At 41.1% G+C, this 21,411-nt stretch overlaps 1 protein-coding gene across 1 annotated transcript in view; it reads left to right on the forward strand.

Annotated features, from left to right (window-relative positions):
• Positions 1-21,411, forward strand: part of TG (thyroglobulin) — a 149,626-nt gene that overhangs the window by 110,772 nt on the left and 17,443 nt on the right. The window contains exons 42-45 of the mRNA XM_042036167.1: positions 6,941-7,105; positions 7,862-8,029; positions 16,985-17,166; positions 21,256-21,363. Coding sequence (XP_041892101.1) covers positions 6,941-7,105; positions 7,862-8,029; positions 16,985-17,166; positions 21,256-21,363 — 623 coding nt within the window. The remainder of the gene's footprint in view (positions 1-6,940; positions 7,106-7,861; positions 8,030-16,984; positions 17,167-21,255; positions 21,364-21,411) is intronic.

A 21,411-nucleotide genomic window follows, 5' to 3' on the forward strand; every position in this document is an offset into this window, starting at 1 on the left:
ACCAGAGTAGCTCCAAGTAGGTATTTATGTGGGAGCTGTTGTGTAACTGCTGTTGAAACCAGGAAACACCGATCAAATCCCCAAAGCTGTGCAAAAATTGGTAATTTGCTAATTTCAGGAGAATATTCTTTCTCTTTGATGGGCTGTACTAGCAGTCCTCAGTCTGAAGGGACAGGAAAGCACTAGGGAGTTTGATAAGCTGATCAGTCCATAGCACAGCTCCATGGTTACCCAGGCCAGTTATATTTTGATTGTTTAGGACCTTCTTGCTTTCTTCAAATCACAAGGATGTGACATGCATGTCCCTTAATGGCATTCACCAAACTGATGAACAGTGTCTCTGGAATTACTAAAATATCATGGGTTAGGGGATGTCTGCATGTGCAAATAGGCAGAGGCAGAGACTTTTCCTGATCCTTCTCACCACCCTCTGCCTTAGGCTGCCTCTGATGATCTTTGTGCCTTTACAAGAAGTAAGGTTACATCCTAAGATGCATGTGAGAATGGGCCAAGTCTCAGTCTCAGCAAGAGAGATTGGTCACACTAAAGGAGAGGCTGGACTTGCTTGATAGAGCGTGATGTGCTGGAAACACAGCAAATCGCAGACATAGTTTGTACCGTGCTTGTAGAGGAACAGATGAGTTTGCAGAGGAGGGAGGTAAATAGAATTCTCCATTTGTGTGTCATTTCTGCCTGCTGCTGGTGGCTGTCTGCTCTTGTGTAATGATGAGAGCTGGTTTACCCTTTCAGTGCATTTAGCTAATAGTTTTAAATAGGATAATTGATAAGGTAGTGTTTACATCTAAATGTAAGAAAGTGCTTATATGAATTAAGTGGGGCTTTGTATGTCATCTTAGAAGTATTCATATCCTGTTATTCAAGTCACTAACCTGACACAGGCACTCTGTGAGTCACTTGTGAGAGGAACATTGCCCCTGCAGGGCTGCCTCTGATGTCAGCAAAGACAGGTTTGCAAAGGCTGATATACAAAAAAGAAGTCTTCCTTCTTCAAAATGTTATTTTTGATATAAGAAAGAAAACCCTTGCCTTCCCCCCATTCTTATATGGAAATTACAGTCTAGTAGACAATTATGGAGGGAAAAGCGTTTGTATCTCAGTCTCCCTTTCCATTGCTGGACTGATCTGCCAATTCCCTGTTACACTCCCTGTGCTGGTGTTTGCCAGGTGTCTGCCAAATGTCTTCTTAGCTGTGACAGAGACTCCCTAAGCTGGTCCCAAAGTTTTCTACTTCTTCAGGCTCCTGAAGCCAGACTTCATGAAACCCTGGGCAAATGACATTAATGTCATCACATAGAGCCCTGCAGCCCTGGTGTCTTGTAAGCACTTGTCACTATACAGAATTGGATGTCTAAGGAAAAACAGTGCAGGATACTGGAAAAAAGCCCTGCAAGAAAGAAGCAAATAGGCTCCAAATTAAAAACAACTTCTGAAAATATTTTAAATCCAGTCTGTTAAAGAATAATCTCCTATGATTACTAGAAAAGTGAGTCAGTGGTCACTTAGTTGCATCTTGCTTATTTTTGCAGGGAGAAAAACCAGGATTTAAATAGTATCTTTAACTGAAACTGAAATCACCCTCAAACAGAAATAAGGTGCTGTTGTCTGTCCATGAAGTGATTATCTTTACGCACAAACTGCCAAGGAGAAGGCTGTGGTGTCCATTTCTCCATGTCTCTGAGCCCACCTTAAATGCTTCATGCAAGATCAGGCATTAGTCAAACACAAGCCATGCTTTAAGTGATAGGAAGCACTTGAGCTCAGCAGTCAGGAAATGGAAGAGCCCTGGCTGTCCCAGAGGTCAAACCAGATGGTCTGACAGATACTTCTGGCTGGGAACTGTGTGCATCTGAGCCTGGAGAGTGCCTATTTTTAACAAATAAAATATTGCTGTACAGCTGGTTCTTTTGGGAAAGTAGAATTCTCAGGACAGTTTGCATTAGATGTCTTTTGATCTCATTTTTGGGTGGTGTTATTGTAATTGCCGTTTGTGTTGCCTGTAGCATGGTTCAGGGCAGACAAAAAGCCTGCTTTGGTGGCAGCCTTCAGAGAAACTACATTCACTTACAGGGAGTGTGTGTGTTGAGGAGACAATGTGGCTCAAGCAAGAATTTAGTTTTCAGGTTAGTTTGGAAAAGAACAAGAAGTCATGATAAGAGGACAGGAAGCTGGGTTTGGGTTTGCAGAGTGTGGGTGATAAAACCTAGTTCCAGTGAAGTTTCTAATCATTTGATATGTTCTGAATAATTTTTGAAAAATTTTGCAGAAGTGAGCTTCCAAACTAAATGAGGAATCAAAAGACATTCAGCACTGCAGCTTATATGGCAATTGTCTTTTCCAGATATGTTGTGAGACAAAGGTACAGAGTACAGTGATAGAACTGTGGTGGGTTCACTCTGGCTGGGCACCAGGTGCCCACTAAACCTGCTCTGTCACTGCCCTCCTCAGCTGGCAGGGGAGGGAAAATATAATGAAATTCTCATGGGTCAAGATAAGTACAGGGGGAGATCACCCACTGGTTACCATCATAGACAAAACAGGGAAGTTAGTTTAATTTAATTTAATTTAATTAGTTTCATTTATTACCAGTTAAACAGAGGAGAATAATGAGAAGTAAACTATTATTATGACTCTCTGTAATTTTCCACTCTCACTCTTCCTCCCAACACTACAATTACTTCATTTAGGCTCCCTCACTACCAAAACTTGGTCACACAAACCAAGCACAGGTCCATATATTCTTCTTTATCATCTCATCAGAATAGCAGCAAGAGCTTGTGGAGGAAGAATTGGGATGGTCAGGATAGCACCAACGAAAATCTGTTGAGCTATGATGTCCCAAAAGAGAAGTCTGCAAGAGGCACCAGCCCCAGTTCAGCTGGTCACAGCCTGATATCAAAGTGAGACTTCACCGTCACATAAAACTGATTCATCAGCTTCTCACCATTGTCAGCTGCTACATTTCCTAGTACCTGAATTTCTACTGTGTAGCTGAACCTCTAATATTGAAAAGAGAAATTAAGAAATGCTAACAATGCCCCTGCTCCCTGAACTAAATAGTACTGAAGGCTTTGCTTCCCATTTTCAATGCCATCATTTGTTGCAGCAGGTGTATTGCTCAACACTGTAAAGTTCCTCCTATTCATACAAATTTCGGAGGGCAGTGTAACAATGCTGCTGTGGATTGTGTAACACAGTTGCAACTGCTTCTTCTTAGCAGTTCAGTACTGAACACTTTCGACTGGGTTGTTGTCAAAAATGTCATCGGAACTTCCTCTGTTGACAGTGGGTCCATCTGTGAGGACAGCTAAAACAAGAAGTGTGTGTGGCTTCAGTTCCCTGTAAATCCCTTCTAAACGATGCTGAGACAGGAAATTCCCAGTGATGACAAGGTGGCTAATGACTAATTTTATTGTGAATGTAATTTTTTTAGAGGTTTGCTTTAAAAAAAAACTCTGCAGGAATATCTGAAGATTTCACTTGTTAGTTTTAAATGTGAATTTTTTAGTTCTTGTGTTCATAGGTACAGGAGAATTCCTGGTGAATTAAAAAACAGAGGACTAGCAAAAAGAACACAGTGTTTGTTATTCTTGAGCTGATCTCATTATTTTTGGTTTTCTGATTCATGATTCTGTCATGTTGATGGTAATATGGGTATCATGTAATGGAAATAAACAGGCCCTCCACTATTTCTGCTTCTGCCTAAATAGTCCTATTTTTTAAAACACGCAAGTCCTCTATTACTGGTTGCTGGGACCGATCCCACAAATAAATTATATTTTTATAGGAAAATAAGGAAATGCTCAGTGTAGCTCTGTTATTCTCTGTGTCCTGAGCCAGCCTCTAACGTGGATTCAGTGTTTAGGGAAGATTTCTGTTTAATGTGAAAACTGCAGGCTCAAAAAAGAAAGAAAATTATTTCAGGGCAATGCCAGCTTCTGTTCTCACTTATTTGTTCCTGAGGGGGTTTTTTGGCAATGATGAAGAAACAACGACCCTGAATTTTGATGTGAATTTGAAAAGCAGAGAACTGGTACAATTTGGCTTGCATAACTTCTTCCCTAAGAGAAGCCATGTTTTTAAAGTCTGAAACATATTTTGGAAGCACCTGGGAAGGAAGCATAATGGTATTGTTTTCAAATACTGCTTGAATGATGCCTTGTGTTTCTCTATCACCTGCTTCCAGTCCTAGTAAAAATTAAACATGATTAAAAGTTGTAGATACCACATGTCTTTCAAACCCCAAAGATTTGGTCTCTTTCAAACCCCAAATACCAGACTTGCTTCCTGAGTATGAGTGTTACCAAAAAAAGCAAACTGAGGAAGTGGCTGTTAACATGGAAAATGGAAGAAATGTACAGAATAAAGAGCACATAAACCTGTTGTAACTGCTCACAGAAAGAAGAGAAAATATCCACAGCCAGCGTAAGGCTCCATCAAGCTCTACTCCCCTCAGAAATGTATTTGCAGAAGTTTGGGGTTTTTCTTTTACTTGTCGAGCTTCAACCATATCTACTACTAGCCCATATGCATCCCATGCTGTGACATGAAGATTTGCCTGCCCAGGCTTTTACTTCTGCCCCCATGGTAGAGAACTTGTGGGACACTTCTATCCAGAACCTTTTGTAGTCTCTGTTTTACTCAGTACATGACCTCGGGGCAATCTTTCAGGTTGTAGATATCTGAGACAGGGAAACTTGGCACAGCTTTTAAAGTCTCTGGGAGGAGATGTATTCAAAATCAAGCACACACCAGGATGTTTTTCTTGGTCCCAGTGAATTTTTGGATTCCATGTATCATCTGATTTCAGTATTCTTTCCCTACCAAACCTGGCCTTTTAATAGGGCAACTTCAGAATTTCCACAGAAACTTACACTTTCAAAATTTGTGAAACTTTTGGTGTTGTGGAAACTGAAGTCCTTTAATTTTTTATGATTTTATTTTGTTTTGTTTTAAATGAATGCCACTTGGAGCTACTGGACACTTGATAAAGCATGCTGGTCACGTTCAGATCTTATGTGGAAGAATATGTTTGCCAGATTAGTGGATAAATATTGTGCAATCCTGGATTTAAATTCTCTGCTATATTGAGGGGGCTCATAATTCCTTACTCCAAATGAAATGCAAGGAAACTACTCTTCTGAGGGAAGCTGACGTGTTGTGTTATCCATTTTCCAGTCTCCCTCATCATAGCTCTGACAAACCTGCTCTTCCAAAGGCCAGGTTAAAATACATGGTTCTCATTCCGTGCACTGGGGACCCACCCACAGACAAGATACTCTCATCAAAGATATTTTTCTTTCTCTCTCATGACCAGCTGAGTCAGTGCACCTAGTCAGCAGCTGGCAAATATCGTGCCTTACAAACACAAAATAGGCCACTGCAAATCCCATGAGAGGATAAAGCTCATTGCTCACTCGAGTTCTCATCTAAACTGAGTGCAGAAGTGAGGAATAAGACAAAGTGGTGTTTATTTCTTCTTCTTTAGTTCTTCCACCGTCTTAATACTGAAGATGGCTCTTCTAATAGCCTACATTAAAGAAATAGGCTTTTCCTTTGCTTATCTGCAACCATCTGCATCTCAATCATTAAGCTAATAACAGCGCTTATTTTCCAGATCCGTTAAAAAGTAAGAGAAACCTTTCAGGAAGGTAGCACTGGAAATTTGACATGCAGTGAACTAAAAAGACTGTCTCTATGCCCAAACAATAACCTCTTTCTCACTATTTTTTGGAAACCAATTTCTCCAGTTGTGAGCAATGGTATCCTATTAGTATCAATGGCTCTGCTTTTTTGAAATATAAAAAATGTCCTGGGTGCTGGCCAGGGCTGCACAGAGTTCCGCGGGCTCAGAGGTTTGAGACAATTTCAATTTAAGGATTTGCTGTTGTTTTCTGTTTCTTTTTAACTTGCTTTTGCAGACTTGTAGTTATGCTTTGAGCAAATTCAGTAAGAAGTTAATCAGTTCAATAGATCAGGATCTTTCATGTCATGCATCTAGGGTGTGGGGTTTTTAGAGGACAGAAGCTAATCTTAGCAGCTGTTACAGTACACTGATGCAAATGTTTGGAAATTAGTCATTTGAACCATGTCAGAGCTATTCCAGCCTTTCTGTTCTAGGTCAGATCTTATCAGATTTAAGCTAATTTATCTGCATTTTCAACAGGTAGTTTTCTTGTTTACTCAAAAATGTTGTGCCATCCTTTCTTGTTAAGAACATTTTCTATGTTGGCATAGCTATAGGAAAAATGTGAAGAGTCTGGGGTAGAGACTTGACTGTAGCCTGTGCTCTGGTTTTGATCTTCATGCTCTGGTTGATCTTCTGCAGTTTCTTTTAATCTTTTGTTCCTCCTTCCTCCATTCATAGCACTTCCAAACTCTCACTGCTCCTTGTGTTAGCTATCTTCAGTTTCTAGCCAAAAGTAATTTACACTCAGTGTGAATACCTAGTGCTCATTTGTCCTTGAACCAGCATTGTCCCAAGGTAGAAATAGCTCTTCTTTATGGACATCATGCCTGCTCTCAGTCCTTGCTTATCAGAGCTATGATAAAACTCTGCTTGGTCTCCTCTTATAAGATGGGCTCTCCATTCCCTCATGTGTCTCACAGCACCTTCTTTATATCTGCTTCTGTCTCAGTGCTTCTCCTTCCAGCAAAGTTTTCAGAAAGATTTTTGGTTTGGTTAGGGACATAATGTAGACACATCTCAGAGCTTTTCCACAATAACCATGGCAGAGCTGGAAACAGCCAAACCAGCCCTTCACACCTTTGCTTTGATCTTTAGAACTTGCTTATTTTGATTTAAAAGCCAGTGTTTTACCTTCTGCAGCTGGACAGATTTTGCTTCTCATCTTTTTTCACCAGGGGACCAAGTGTTCTGACAACCTATGTTGACTGATACTGTGCGTTTTTTTTTTTCTAGGGAGGCTCAGCTTTTTCTCCATCATCCATAATTACTACAAGGAGAGCACAGACCCAAGCAGCAGCCCTGGCTGAAGATGTGGGATGCCCTTCATCCACAAGTGAGGAAATTGTAGCCTGCCTTCGCCAGTTGCCTGCTCGTGTCCTCAATGATGCACAGACTAAGGTACAACATAGCAAAACATATGCCATTGGCAAGAGATCAAAAAGTTTCCATTCATACAAAGCTGTGAGAAAGCTTAAAAAAATAATTTACTCTGAATCCTTGTGAAAGAGGAACTGGACTATTTTTGGTGGAGAGAAGTTGTTGTCCATGACATCCAGCTCTGAGCTATGAATACTCACAGTTTGATTCTGCTTTAGACTAAATTCCTTTTACACTTCTTTTATCATGTCTTCTAAAATAAATCTAAATATAGTTTTTTGTGTTCCTTCAGTTGCCTCTTGTCTGCCCCTGGGTGTTACCCTAGAGGAGAGACAAATGTCTGTAGCTTTACTAACAGAATTTATGCAGAAAACTAAGCAGGGTGGGATGTCAGTGTTCTGTATTTGAAGTGGGAGGCTTGTGAAAGCTGCAGTATAAATAATTCTAGAGATGGATCCTTTACTCACAAATTAAAACACCCACTGGCAATAAATTTTCTGATGAGGACCAGCACAGAGTCAATCCCTCGTTTAAAATAACATTTTTATGACTATAAGACCATCATTTCTCTTGGCCTCTTCAGCTCATTTCACCCACTGAGATTGTCAGCAAAATCATTGTTTCCTGCCAATGATGAGTTTGCATTTATAGTACTTGGTAACTTGTTCACTTGAAGGGTATCAGATCAGTTGAACTAAGCATAAATAAAATAGTATTGAAAGGGTAAGCTAAATTAACTGCACAATTCTTGCTTTTTTTTTTTTTTTGCCAACATAGCTGCTAGCTATAAGTGGCCCATTCCAGTACTGGGGTCCAGTGATGGATGGAATTTACCTCCAGGAATCTTTGGCTAAGGCCCTGCAGCGCCCTCAGCTTCAGAAAGTAGATCTGCTCATTGGAAGTGCTCAGCAAGATGGGCTTATCAGCAGAGCCAAGGCAATTAAGGTGGGAACACACTCCCTGTTAATGAGCTGATGGTATCACTGTGATTACGGTGATGACAATAATCATATGCAGCCTGGAGAGATGCTTTTTGAGTCTACAAGTTGTGAACTATGTTCCATGGAAATACGCAAATACATTGTCCTTCTCCAGCCAGTCATAGTCAGGATGATTAATGGCATAATAATATTTGTTGATTAACATTTCTGTGGCATATATGAAAAGGTAAGAGATCAGAAGTGATTTAGCATTTATGTTTTACTGTCTTTAAAATCCTATTAATATTTCAATCTCAGTAGTATCTCACAAAGAAGAAAGCAACTTGATTATGAGTTTCTTCACTACACAGCAGGATTAAGTCAGCATTTTGGGGTTTTTTTAGCAACCTGTTTCCTCTGTTGCCTCCTAGAAGTATATTTTCTTGTGAAGATGATTCTGAATATGGACTAGCTGTAACAAAGAACAGCACTGGCCTGATGTGTGGTCTAAGGTTTCCAGACATAAACTGGTGAAACCAAAAAGAATTGCATCCATGCTGTACTGTCTGTTGCTATCTTGCAAAAACTGCGGATTTCATCTCTTAGAAGGCAGTGAAAGGTCAGTCCCAGCTTCTCTCTGCTGGTAGTAATAGCACATAGACCAATTTAATTCAGAATTAATGGCCCACCTAAATTAAGTTCATATTACTTGTTTATTCTCTATCAGAACTTTCCTGCTCTTATTTCATGTATTTTTCTCTTTTGGAATCAATTGCAAGAGAAAGTCATAGGAAAAAGGCACAGAAGATATAGTGTGATGCTGGAGGCCTGCAGATAATGATCCAAACCCTATGAGAGGTTTGGAGGTGTAACCTCAGTGACCTCATCACAAGTCCTGTGATGAAGACTAGGAAGTGAAATTATTTCCTTTACCACTGTTTCTGCATATTACAATTGTCTGCAAAATTGAGATGAAATTCCATGATGTATTAAAAATTTTGCAACAAATCATGGTGGTGGTGAAAGGCACAAGCGCTAAATCCCAGCACCATCAGATTGAAATGAAAAGATAAAACACTTGCAACTGAGAGTTCCACAGAAAAAATGTTGCCTGTCCAAAAATAAAATGTGAAATATCTTTTTTTTAAAAGGCTTGCAGAAAATAAGATTGGAAGGGAACTCAGTATGCTGGTGCAACTCAACTGTAAAAAGGGTCATATCTACTGATGATTCTTTTTAATGCACATTTTCCTTTATTTCTCTTCTCCTGTGGCTTCAGGTTTTTAGGACTTGAGGGAATATGAATGCTTTGACCACTCTGCATTCCTGTCTGGGTTGTTTTCTTAAAGACCTGCTGTAAGGTTAAAGTTTCCTGATTTCTCCCTTGTTAACATGGTTAGGGCATTAATTGCTGGGAAATGGTAATGCTCCTTCCATCACTGAGCTATTTAAGAACGTGCATTCTCCAGGCCCTCAGCAGTGCTTCCAGGTGCTGGCCACGACCATGTATGGTTGCAGTCAGTCTGATGATGAAGTCCTGAATAAGTCACAGATGTATTTAGCTGCAGGGACAGAAACTAGTGCAGATGGTGTTTGTTACCTGGAAGTCTGTGCCCCATTTCCTCTGTTACAAGTATTGTAAGAGATCTTTAACTTGTGCTAAATGTCCCCTCCCCACAATAGACTTTAAAGAAGGATTTGAGACAACCCACACCATACCCCACCCATCTACATTATTAATTTTAAGGGTTCCTTTGAGGTAAATCTGACTTGCACCTCTCTAGGAATACTGAAATCTGGTTTTACTGGTACACTAAGGAGTGTGGAAAGGCTTAGCTGGTGGACAGAGCACTGAACTGCACCTGGGGAACCAAGGCATTACTAGTTTGCCATTGACTACAACCAAAGTATTTATCTGTTCTAAAAAGAGGGAACCAAACCTCCCTGGGGTGAAAATCCCCCTATGGTTGTGTTCCTGCTCTGCAGAGAGAAGAACCATGCATGTATTTCAGTAGACAAACACAGCTAAAAGGTGCTCTGGCAATTTCCATCTTCTTTAGGATGACTGATTTCAGTGTAGACAGTGCAAAGAGTGAGGGGTAAAAGCATTTACCCCTCTGACTTCCTCCACTGGTTTCTCAGGAAATTCAGTCAAGGACTTGCTCTACTAACCCTAATCCCTGTTAATACTGATCCTGTAAATGATAAGGAGACACTTTTAGCCATTTGGATGTAAGCAAGCTTGAGACATGATGCAAATCTTATCATCTTAGACTGGAGCTGCATTCAAATTTTAGAAACTCTTTGCACTCTTCAGAGAGAAGTGAGAGTGAAACCTCCAGATCAGAAAGTGGAAAATCCAGCTGGCACCATGTTGTTCTGTGGGATCCTACTGGCATTTGGTTGTGCTGGGTGTCTCTGTACTCCCACCGCAACGCTGCGCTTGTCCTTATTAAGGTCTTTGCTATTAAAAATGAAAGAGAAAGACAGAAGGCACCACTTATGTGCTAGCAAAACATTTATGTTCAATTTGCTTACAGTTAAAGGCTGAGGTCTCTCAGTGATGTTTGCAGCAGAGAATATGCCAATGAAATGTCCATTTTATGGCATTCACTGAAATGCTTATTCATGTGAACTGAGACAGATTCATCACTTCCTGGAGCACTTCCTACTCATCCCCAGTGCAGCCATCAGATGGTTGAAACTAAGTGAGAAACAAAGCAGAGTTTGTTAAGGGAATGGCAAGTGGTAGTATAATGCATTATTATGTGACATATGGAGTGGTTAAGCCTGAACCCATTTACTGCAATTCCCATGGCAGATCTTCAGGGAATATTAGCTTTGAGCAGTCATAGATTAGGGCAGCTGAGCAGAAACTTCTAAAAACGTTGATTTCAATTCCCAACTGGACAAAATTTTATCCCTGTCCTTTATGTGATGCTCAGGTGGGAGGACCTAATGGCATTACATTTATGGATTCATTCATGCTGCTTTATGTCTGTGTTTATCTGTATATGCATGTAGGTCAGTATAGCCCAGGCTGTATCCTCCATATGTTAAATGCCTACTATGGAATCTCCACTTTGCAAGGATTTAGTTGAAAGACTGAGGTTGTACTTCATGTGTTTTCTTTCTTTTTCTTTCCCTCCTTAGTACAATCTAGTGGGGTGCAGAACCCAAATCCAGGACATAGGGGAGTGTGTAGATAGAAATCTAGTTTATTTTCCTCATGTAAGCAAATGGATCTGTGCAGGACAGAATTTCCATCCTGCACTATATTACAGTCAATTTATTTATGGAAAAAGGTATTCAGCAATATACAACAGGTGGCAGCTTTGTGTATATTTATTGTAATGACCAGGGGAGAAGTGTTCTCCTAAATGCCATCAGTGAGGAGAATGGGCTGAAATCAACTATTTGCTCCATATTGAAACTAGTTGGAATTCCTGGAAGACTCTGCTAGTGGCTGGCAGATCTTTCACCATCTTTTGTGACAGTGTTTGTCAAAAGCCATTTAAGGCCTGAGATCTGTACATACACAGTTAGTTAGTTAGTGTTATCACTATTTCAGTTTGTCAGAAAAGTACATTTTTCCCCTTAGAAGATGTAAATATTTGGTCTACCTACTGCTACAATCTCTTTTTAAGTAAAACACTGGGCCAGATTCACTCATATGCTCTATAAGCTATCCTGTAGCAAAAAGAACAGCAAGCATTATTAACTCAATATTTAGTCAATGTTTATGATGTTTTTGAATCATCAGAAGAGTAGAAAGGGATGCACCTGCTGCCTTTAATTATTTTCTTACATTCTTTCTTAGAAAACCCCATTGTGATTCTGAGGTCAATTCCTAATGCCTCTTTAAAGGGTAGCAAAATGTAAATTATTTTACATAATGTGCAGCTGTTTCTATTAATCTGGTAGCAGCTGTTGTATCTACTGTGGTTTGAAAATTGTTCCCTGGTCATATATTTTCTAATGGGAACATATGTTGGACATGGAAAATCGGTCGAACTGAATCTGTTTCTGGGAAGTTAAAATATTTTGTCTTTTTAATGTTTAATGAATTTCATTTTCAACATACTGCTTTGGTTTTGGCTATCATGTTTAAGTCAGATGTTTAAGTTATACTGTAGCCAAAGCAACACTTGAGAAATGGACTCAGGTTGTGCTATTTTAGTGCTGTTTGAGGGCTGAAAATTCTCACCCATCTCTTACAAGTGCTAGTTCTGTTTATCATCCATCTCTGCCTGCTGAGTCCTCTTTCATCTGACTCAACATGTCTTGGGGGCCCCACAGTGTTACAAATTATTGCTGAGAAAACTCTGAAAATTGCAGAGTTTTTGGGCCATTTTGAAGACCACAGAAACCAGTACATAGGCACAGTGAATCAAAGAACAGAATCATAGAATACGTTGAGTTGGAAGGGATCCTTCAAGATCATTAAGTCCAACTTGTGTCCCTGACACCCCAAGAATCCCACAACATGCTTGAGAGCATTGTCCAAAGCCTTCTTGAAATCTGTCAGGCTTGGTGCTGTGACCACTTCCCTGGGGAGCCTGTTCCAGTGTCCAACCACTCTCTGGGTGAAAAACCTTTTGTTGACATTTAAACATTAACCTTCCCTGACACAACTTCAGGACCCACTCCCTTGGGTCCTGTCACGGGTGATGAGAGTGAAGAGATCAGTGACCGCCCCTCCACTTCCCCTCACAGGGAGCTGCAACTGCAGTGAGGTCTCCCCTCAGTCTCCTCTTCTCCAGGTGGAACAGACCAAGTGACCTCAGCTGCTCGTCATACAGCTTCTCCTTCAGACTCTTCACCATCCTTGTAATCCTTTGAATGGTCTCTAAAAGCTTAATGTCTTTTTTTATTATATTGTGATACCCAAAACTGCACAAAGTTCTTGAGATGAGGCTGTCCCAGCACAGAGCAGAGCAGGACAATCCCCTCCCTTGCCTGGCTGGAGATGCTGTGCTGATTTAGTAGCATCAGCAAACTTCCTTTGAGTTTTGTGTCCAGGTCATTAATGAAGATGCTGAAAAGAACTGGGCCAAGGATGGAGCCCTGTGGAACCCCACTAGTGACCAATCACCAGCCTGACGTCACCCCATTCCATATACCCCTTGGTGCCCCACTCATGAGTCAGTTGCTCACCAGTCATGTATCACAGTTATTCAGGTGAAAGCTGGACATTTTTTTTTGGAAGAATTGTGTGAGAGATAGTGTCAAAAGCTTTATTGAAACCCAAAGAGATTACATCCACTGGCTTCCCCAGACCAACTAGGTGGGTTACCTTGTCATAAAAGGAAATGAGATTTGATAAACAGAACTTTCCCCTCATGAAGCTGTGCTGGCTGAGACCAATGACTGCACTTTCTTTCAGGTGATTTTCAATACCTCTCAGAATAATCTTCTCCATTACTTTACTAGGTACTGAAGTGAGACTGACAGGCCTGTAGTCTGTGGGGTCCTCCTTCTTGCCCTTGTTGAAAATCAGGACAATGTTCAACAGCTTCCAGTCAGCTGGGACCTCTCTGGATTCCCAAGACTGCTCAAAAATCATAAAGAGAGGCTTTGGAATGGCATCAGCCAGCTGGCTGATGAGAATTTTGATGAGAATTCTCAGCTGAATCTCATCTGGCCCCATAGATTTGTAGGGATCCAGCTGGAGCACAAGATCCTATTGAATGAGGGCTTCGGTGGATCGATGCCACGTTCTTTCCACAGGGTCCCTCGTGGAGACGCTGAGGCAGCACTGTGCCAGCACCCACACGTGCACATAACCTCACCTTTGCAGGTGGTCGCGAACAGCCGCTCACACACACAGTCTGTGCACGAACCGGAGACAGAGAGGCGAGAGGGGTTCTCTGCGTGCAATTCTGAGGTGTTTACTGGCAACACACCCGAAGGAAACAGAGGCAAAAAGAACCCAGAACTGAACACCTGTGCTGGTTTTATCCCGAAAACTCCCAAAGGCGGGCAGAGCATCCAGAACCAATAGTCTGAGGGCTAGGGGGCAGAGGAAAGGTTGAGTGACATAACAGGGGCCAATGGGAAAAGGGATGGGAGGGGGGAGAGCACCAGTGACCAGGAGAGTCTAGACAAAGGGAGAACTTTCTGGCACAGTATTGTAGGGTAACTTGGGGGGTATGAAGTGGACTTAGCCACTGTAACAAGATCCCACACAATTTCAGAGTTAACTGGGAGTTGATCTTTCTCACAGTCATGATCTTCTAGCTCAGGGCACTGAGATCCCCTTGGTCCATCGGCTGTGTTGAAACAGGGACAAAGAACGTATTAAACATCTCTGCCTTGTCCGTGTCCCTGTGTATGAGGTGACCATCTTTATTCTGTAAAGGGTTGATACTATTTCTACACTGCCTTTTGCCATTAATATGTTTGAAAAAACTTTTTTTATTGCCCCCACATTTCTGGCAGCTTCACCTCCACTTGAGCTTTGGCCTAATGAATTCTCTCCCTTCAGTGGCAAGCAGCATTTCTGTATTCTTCCCATGTCACCTGACCTTGTTTCCACTGGGCATACACCTTCCTTTTTTGCCTTATTTCCAAGAGAGGATCCCTGTCCAGCCAAGCCAGCCTCCTGCCTCTTCTCCTTGACTTCTGACATTAAATACCTAAGGCTGACCACACTAAGTCAGCTCAAAGGACTGTTTAGCACAAAATGTTGTTTCCAGCAGTGGTTAAAATAGGCTGCTTGTAAGAATAGAGTAAGCGAATCTGACACTGCTGGTAAGTGCTCTCCAAACCTCTAGCACCTTGCAGGTCAGGGATTTCCTATACTGAATTATCTTCCTGTATTTAAAAACTATCTTTTTTTTCTTTTTTTTAAAATTCAAAAACTCGTCCATGAAACTTCATCTTCACCAATTTTTGGCATCCACAAAACCATGTGGCAGGGAGTTCCTCAGCTTAACCATGTGTTGTTGTACAATGATCCATCTCCTTCTCTGTGATTTTCAACCATAACTTCGATTTGATACTTGACCATGGATGAGACAGCGATGGATCAGTTCCTAGGTTACATAATCAATACCATAAGGTTTTTTCACTTTATTTCTCTCTGGTTTAAGTATCCATGACAGATGTAGAATAAGGTAACATATAACTTTTAAAAAGCCAACAAAATGAAAGTATTGCATGAAAGTTGCTTGTTCAGGTTGATTTATACACAAGAGATTGGGCTTTGCACTGCCACAGAAAAGCATCTTTTCTTACCCACAACTGCTAGCCCCAGTCTCCAAATGAGAGATTCTTAGCTAGATAAAACAATGCTTCTGCTGGTTAGTAGGAAGCTGAACTGATGTGTTCTGAAGCTGTGATGGAAAAATTACTTTTGAATTCAGTGAACTTGCAGTCAGGTCTTCAGTGATCATTTCTATTTCCTGCAGAAGAATATACGTGTCCTTGATGGTTTTCAGCTGAATGATTCTGCAGGCAAGAGTGCTGTGCAGTTTCATATGTGGCATTTGTGCACATGAAGTGATGTGTCAGGAGTGAGCTCCCCATCTTTTTCGATGTACAGCTGTGTTACTAAAGCTGGGACCCCATGACTCTTTCACATTGCATGGGCCAAAATCTAGCAAAAGAAGAATCTGTTACAAATGCAAGGAAAATTGCCAAGATCTTCCTGGACCTTGGTATACTTGGTAGAGTTTTGAAATCCCTTAAAGTCACTTAATCAAAATGCACAGAGCATTAGTATTCTAAGGACAAACCTCATCCTCAGCACATGGGAACTTATTTTCCATCTTTCATTTCTGTGAATCTACTGAAAAGTTATTATTCCATCTGTACTTTCTGTATAGGGTTGTGGAAAGACCTTCTAGCAGCATGATGAAAACCAGCTGTGGGCCATCAAAATAATATATTAAGTAAAGCATCTACAGTAACTAAACTGGGCAGACACTGGCCTAGTTTGCATCAGACTGACTGCCCAGAATAATAGAGGTGGTTTGGTAGATCTTTTTCTCTGGAATTCTTATCCAAGTTTCAACCAATATGGACCTCTGTAGAAAGGACTTGATGCACAGGAAAGTTCAGGGTTGATATTTCTTTTTGTGAAGTTGTTCTGTTTCTGAAATTGATATAAATTTTTTAAAATGGTGAAAAGCTTGAATTGATAACATAAAAAACTTCCTCAAAGAAAGATGTGTTGAAAAATTCCAGCAGTCTTTAGCTTTGGTAAAAATATGTTTGGATACACAGTTTGGCATAGAATGTGGTCCCTGTGACGTGGGCACTTTGCTCTGGGGAACATACCTTTATGTTAGGAAAGGTTTCAGACCACAGATCTTAGGGAAAGGGCATTTCACTCTGTTGGTTTCTCTGAAAGGCCCTAAGGGTTATGAAGTTTGAAGATCATGGCTGTTCCCTGCACTGGGATTTGCAGGAATGGAATTTCTCTTCCAGGTCTAAGGCAGATGTTATTCCAGAAAGGACCTAAACACAGAACTTTAGAGCAGCCATGTTTCTTTGTAGGTGTTCCCAGAAGAGGCAGAGTGACATAGCTGTGAAATGGCCTATACATGTTTGCTTTCTGGAGTTTTTAAAGTAAAAGATCAGTATCTCCCTCTCTCTCTTCTAGTTTTCCTTCAGGGAGACCATCAGAAAGACAGAGTAGGACACACATGCAGTGGAGGACTTTCCCTTGGAACTACTGTGAGAGCCAGCAGGATTTCTGTTCTGTTAGAGGTCCATTGGCACACCTTGGTACCTATGATTTGGACTTACTAGATCAGGGTTTCTGTCCTATAGTATGTCCAGAGGAAGAATATTTCTGGTTGGTGACTGTTTTGGGAAAGCAAAAGTAGGACTGTCCCTTACTCAATCCCCTAGGAATCAGAGATCACAGCAGAGGACTTGTTCCAGCAGAGGGAGATCTGAGCCTACATTGTTCCACTAAAAAATTTATCTTTTGGTTTTGTTTCTGAATTCCATGTATGCACTTTTTTCTCAGAAATTTGAAGAAAGTCAAGGAAGAGCCAACAGCAAAACAGCCTTTTATCAGGCTCTGCAAAATTCTCTAGGAGGAGAAGAGTCCAACTCATTCATTGAAGATGCAGCTACATGGTATTACTCCCTTGAACACTCAACTGATGATTATTCATCCTTTTCCAGGGCATTGGAAAATGCCACCCGGTAAGAAAGTCATCCTAGTACAACTGTGTGATTGGAGTTTTGCAAGGCTTTTTTTTGCTTATCTCAAATGTGCATTTATATTCTGAAAAGCTTGAAAAATTCTTATGCAAATGAAGAGGAAATGGGGACTATTATTTCATTTTCTGTGAGGTTTCCAATGTCATTGGTAAACAGAAATTGAACTAATTTTTATGTCTTGTGCAAAGTTTGACATGTCTTTCTAGAATTGTATATTGAGTTCAGACTACTAATGCTGCTTTTTGCATTTTCATGTCATAGATGTCTGGGCTGCTTGTATACTGTGCACCAACTGTTCATTGAGTTGTCTCATCCCTGTGACAGTAGAATTAATAGACTGCCTTTTATTCCCAGTACCCTAATTTTACAGTCAGATACTTTTCCTTGGTGGTCAAGTTTGAAAACTTTGTTATCAGCAATTACATACATATATATTTTTTTTTTAATGAAACCTGCAAAATACATTTCTTCACAATGTCAGGCGCAACTTGAAGCCATTTCCTCTTGCTTGTTACTTGGGAGAAGAAACTAATCCTTACATCACTACAACCTCCTTTCAGGCTGTTATAGAGAGCAATAAAGTTCCCCCTGAGCTTTTTTTTTCCTCCAGGCTAAACATCCCCAGCTCTTTCAGCTGCTCTTCATCAGGCTTGTGCTCCAGAATATTCCTTACTCCATTGCCATGCTCTGGACATGCTCCAGCACCTCATGCATGTCAGCAGATGAATGAGCAACTCGCCTCCAGTAAATGCACTCCTATCCTTTGCATTGAAATTTTGCATGGACCTTTGAGAGATGGAAGTTGAGCTGTGGGCCATGTTCACACCACCTCGTGTATGTGCATAGCTTTGACGCCTAAATGACATCAGGTCCAGCAGTTCTGGTTAAGTCAGTCTGCAGAGTCCATTGTCCATTGAACTAAGACTCACAGCAGTCATGACACCTTTGGTCAGCCACAGAGCCTGGTGGATGTCTTTAGCTTGGGTCACACGCTTGTTTGGTCTGTGGAGAAGACTGGAGTTTGCTGTGTTCCCCATGGGCAGCCAGTTTGCTTCAGCCAGTTAAAGATCTTAAACTGGGGGAGTGTTCAGTTTTTCTGAAAGGAGACAAACTGAGGAGAAATTTCCTTCCTTCTCATTTTCTACCTCTGAGCAAATTCAGGGACTGAATGTTTAAGTGGAACAGGTTTTCCAGAAATGAATCAAAAAACTCTTTCCCTATTCCTATCTCTGCTTCATGAGCAGATGCATTATGAAAACTCTCCTTTTCTAATGTGATGTGGTTTATAAACTGGTGGCTTGAATCCCAGTGGGTCTGTCCAAGATGTTTCACCTCTGTTCTGAACTGAGTCATCATACCAACAGGCTCCTGGTATCTGCACTCTCAGCGTTTTCTGTCCCACTGTGAGCCTGTCCACAACACCTCAGAGACAGGATTTTCCTCTTATTCCTCCATCAGAGCTGCAGAGCATTGCTCTGGGGGAGCCTCAGGGAGCAGGAGATGAACAGGAGCCAAGATTCTCTTGGAAACAGCTGATCCAGAAAGTGGACAGTGGTTTCTGGGTGGTCCAGGTGTGCTGGTGCACTGAGGTCATGGAGTAAACAAGCCAGAGGGTTGTGGGCTGAGCTTTGTGCCATTTATCAGCTCACACATCTTGCCACATTTGTTCTCCCCTGTAGCTTTTCCCAGGGATGGGCCTCCCATCACTGCGACATCTGGGGCCACTGCCTGCAGTACACGTGGAAGCACTGTGGTTCATGGGCATCAAAGCCAGAACTTGTCTTCAGTCTCCTTCCGTCACCACTGTTACCCATCTAATTCTTTAGATCAGTGATGTTTTAAGCCATAATAAACCACTGTAGGTCTTACATTTTAACCATTCTTCCCATCCAGAGATCCTTCTATAAGGAGCTGTTACAACACAGGGCTGGCACATTTGATCACTGACATTAAGCCCAGGGCTCCATGTGGTGCAAACATTGACTTTTGCAAAGCTGCAAGGGCTAGCACGCCACTCATTTCCAGCAGGAATAGGATCCACCAGCAGCTCCTCAGGCTCAGCAGCCTCCTGGGCACAGGGATTACCTGCTCCCTTATGACATGAAGCAAAATGCTTTGGCTAAGGAAAGAAGTGAGTGGCTTATTCTTGAGCAAGCAGAAAGCTGAGTAGTGAGAACAGGGCATCTGATGATAATACTTTGCTTTAAATGCTTTGGAAATTTCTCCAGCTACAGCAGAAAGTGAGGGGAAACAGTAGGTACAGAATGAGAGTCACCTGTATCAGCATCACATACATGGTGGAGAAAACAGGTAATTGGTTCTGGGTTTTTTGATGGTTGGTTGGTTTGGTTTGAGGTTTTTTTCTCCTTAATTTTGTTCTTTTTAACAAAAAAACTTACTACCAGCATAGATGTGTAAGCCAAGAAAAGTTTTATGTCAGGAATTAACTACTAAAGTTTTAACAGGATTACAAAGTGTGATAAAGCAACATAAGTGGTTGTTATAAACTGCATACATTGTGCACATTTTGTGGTTTTAAAATAATTCCACTTTTAAATTTATTTTAGCTGCAATTCTCTGGTATTTTTCCCAAGTGTAAAATTAGTTGCATTTTCTTTTTCTTTCCTTTCCTTTTTTCTTTTTTTTTCTTTTTTAACTCTGGTATTCCATGCCAGTAAGAGACAGACATTTCATTTTTTGTGGTTACTATGTATTTAGGCTTTTTCTACTTCCTCAGAATAGCTGACTTTTTTTTCCCTCATAACACCAACTGAGAATCAGTTTTAAGTGGTGCAATGTATCTCAAAGCATTTCTTGAGAGCTATTTCTCTCCCCAGCCTCTCTAGTTTTCAAAGACCATCTGCTCCTCTAAAGCCCCATGCTGGTAGGCATGTGAAGAGCAGTAATTTTTGTTTCATATGGGTGTTGTCAACCATAACTGTCAAAGAGCCCTGTGGTCAGTCAACCCAAAGCTTGTGGTCCCACAGATGAGCTTAAAATAAACTCTGCTGAACCAAGATAGCTACCCAAACAGTGCCTTTCATAACCATACTAGTTAAAAATAGCAGCATGTTTTTATGCTTCTCTGATGCTGTTCGTTCTTGCACCACTTTTTTTTTTTCAACCTACCAAGTCTGAAGGAGAAGCTGCTGTTTCAGATTCACTAAACTGGGAATTGAAACCACCCACTTCCTCAGCAGGTATGTTTGTGTGCACTCATGTAGGTAAAGGTATATAAACGCCCACAGCATGTGCTGAGTCCTCAGGCACATGAAGAATGGGGAGTGGTGCTTTATGTATATATAATACCGCCTTGAGGAATCTAGATATATTGCAGTAAGGCCTTCTGTCCGCTACCTGCCTCTCTTGAACTGCTTGTGCTTCTTCCAGCTACTGCTCACCCCACCTTCCAGCCCCCCTTCTTGGGGCAAAGGAAGGCAGGAAGGTTTGGATACGTTTGCTTCACTTGTACCTTTTAGACCTGGTGTTAAATTGATCATTTAACTATCTCATTGTGCTCTTATTGGGTAATCTTTCTCTCCCAGACATGTTGTACTAGGAATTCCATATTGATGAGCCCTGCAGGTTATCTTCAAAAGTGGTCTCTTACCTCTTCCAGCTCTGGAAACTCTACCCAAAAAATCACACAGACACAAATTCAGAAATTACATTATTAATCCTTAACACAGGAAATATATAAGACCTTATATTAGATGCCATTGCAACCTAGTGGTGCCAGAAATAACTTAAAACTATTATAAGCATGGGCCCTTATAAACTAGACTAAAGTGGGATCGGGTTTTTTTGCCAGGATATTTCTTATGTGTCAGATCTGGCTGATTTACTATCACTGTTCAACACTCCATAAAACAGCACTTTTAGTGAATTCTAAGCAGTATCGGTCTCATAGAGTGTGAATGTGGTTTCCTTCAGATGATTTGAAGGCAGAGATATGACCTGCTGTGGAAAATTTAAAGAAAACTATCAAGATAGAGGTCTGTTGCTTGTGGGGGTTCTTCCCTTTTTTCCTTTACACAACTGTGTCTGTTCTCTGCTCCTTCTTTTTATCAGTGACCAGTTTATCACATGTCCCATCATAAACATGGCAAGTCACTGGGCTTCTGCTTCTCGAGGAAATGTCTTCATGTACCATGTACCTGAGAGCTCCTCACAGAGCAGGTAAGGAGATGGATTTTATTATGTTTCTTGGATTATTTAGAGTTTGTA

This window comes from Corvus kubaryi, unplaced genomic scaffold (genome assembly GCF_017639235.1).
Source record: "Corvus kubaryi isolate FWS band 111438036 unplaced genomic scaffold, C.kubaryi_AGA036_p1.0 37385, whole genome shotgun sequence".
Taxonomy (NCBI): Eukaryota; Metazoa; Chordata; class Aves; order Passeriformes; family Corvidae; genus Corvus; species Corvus kubaryi.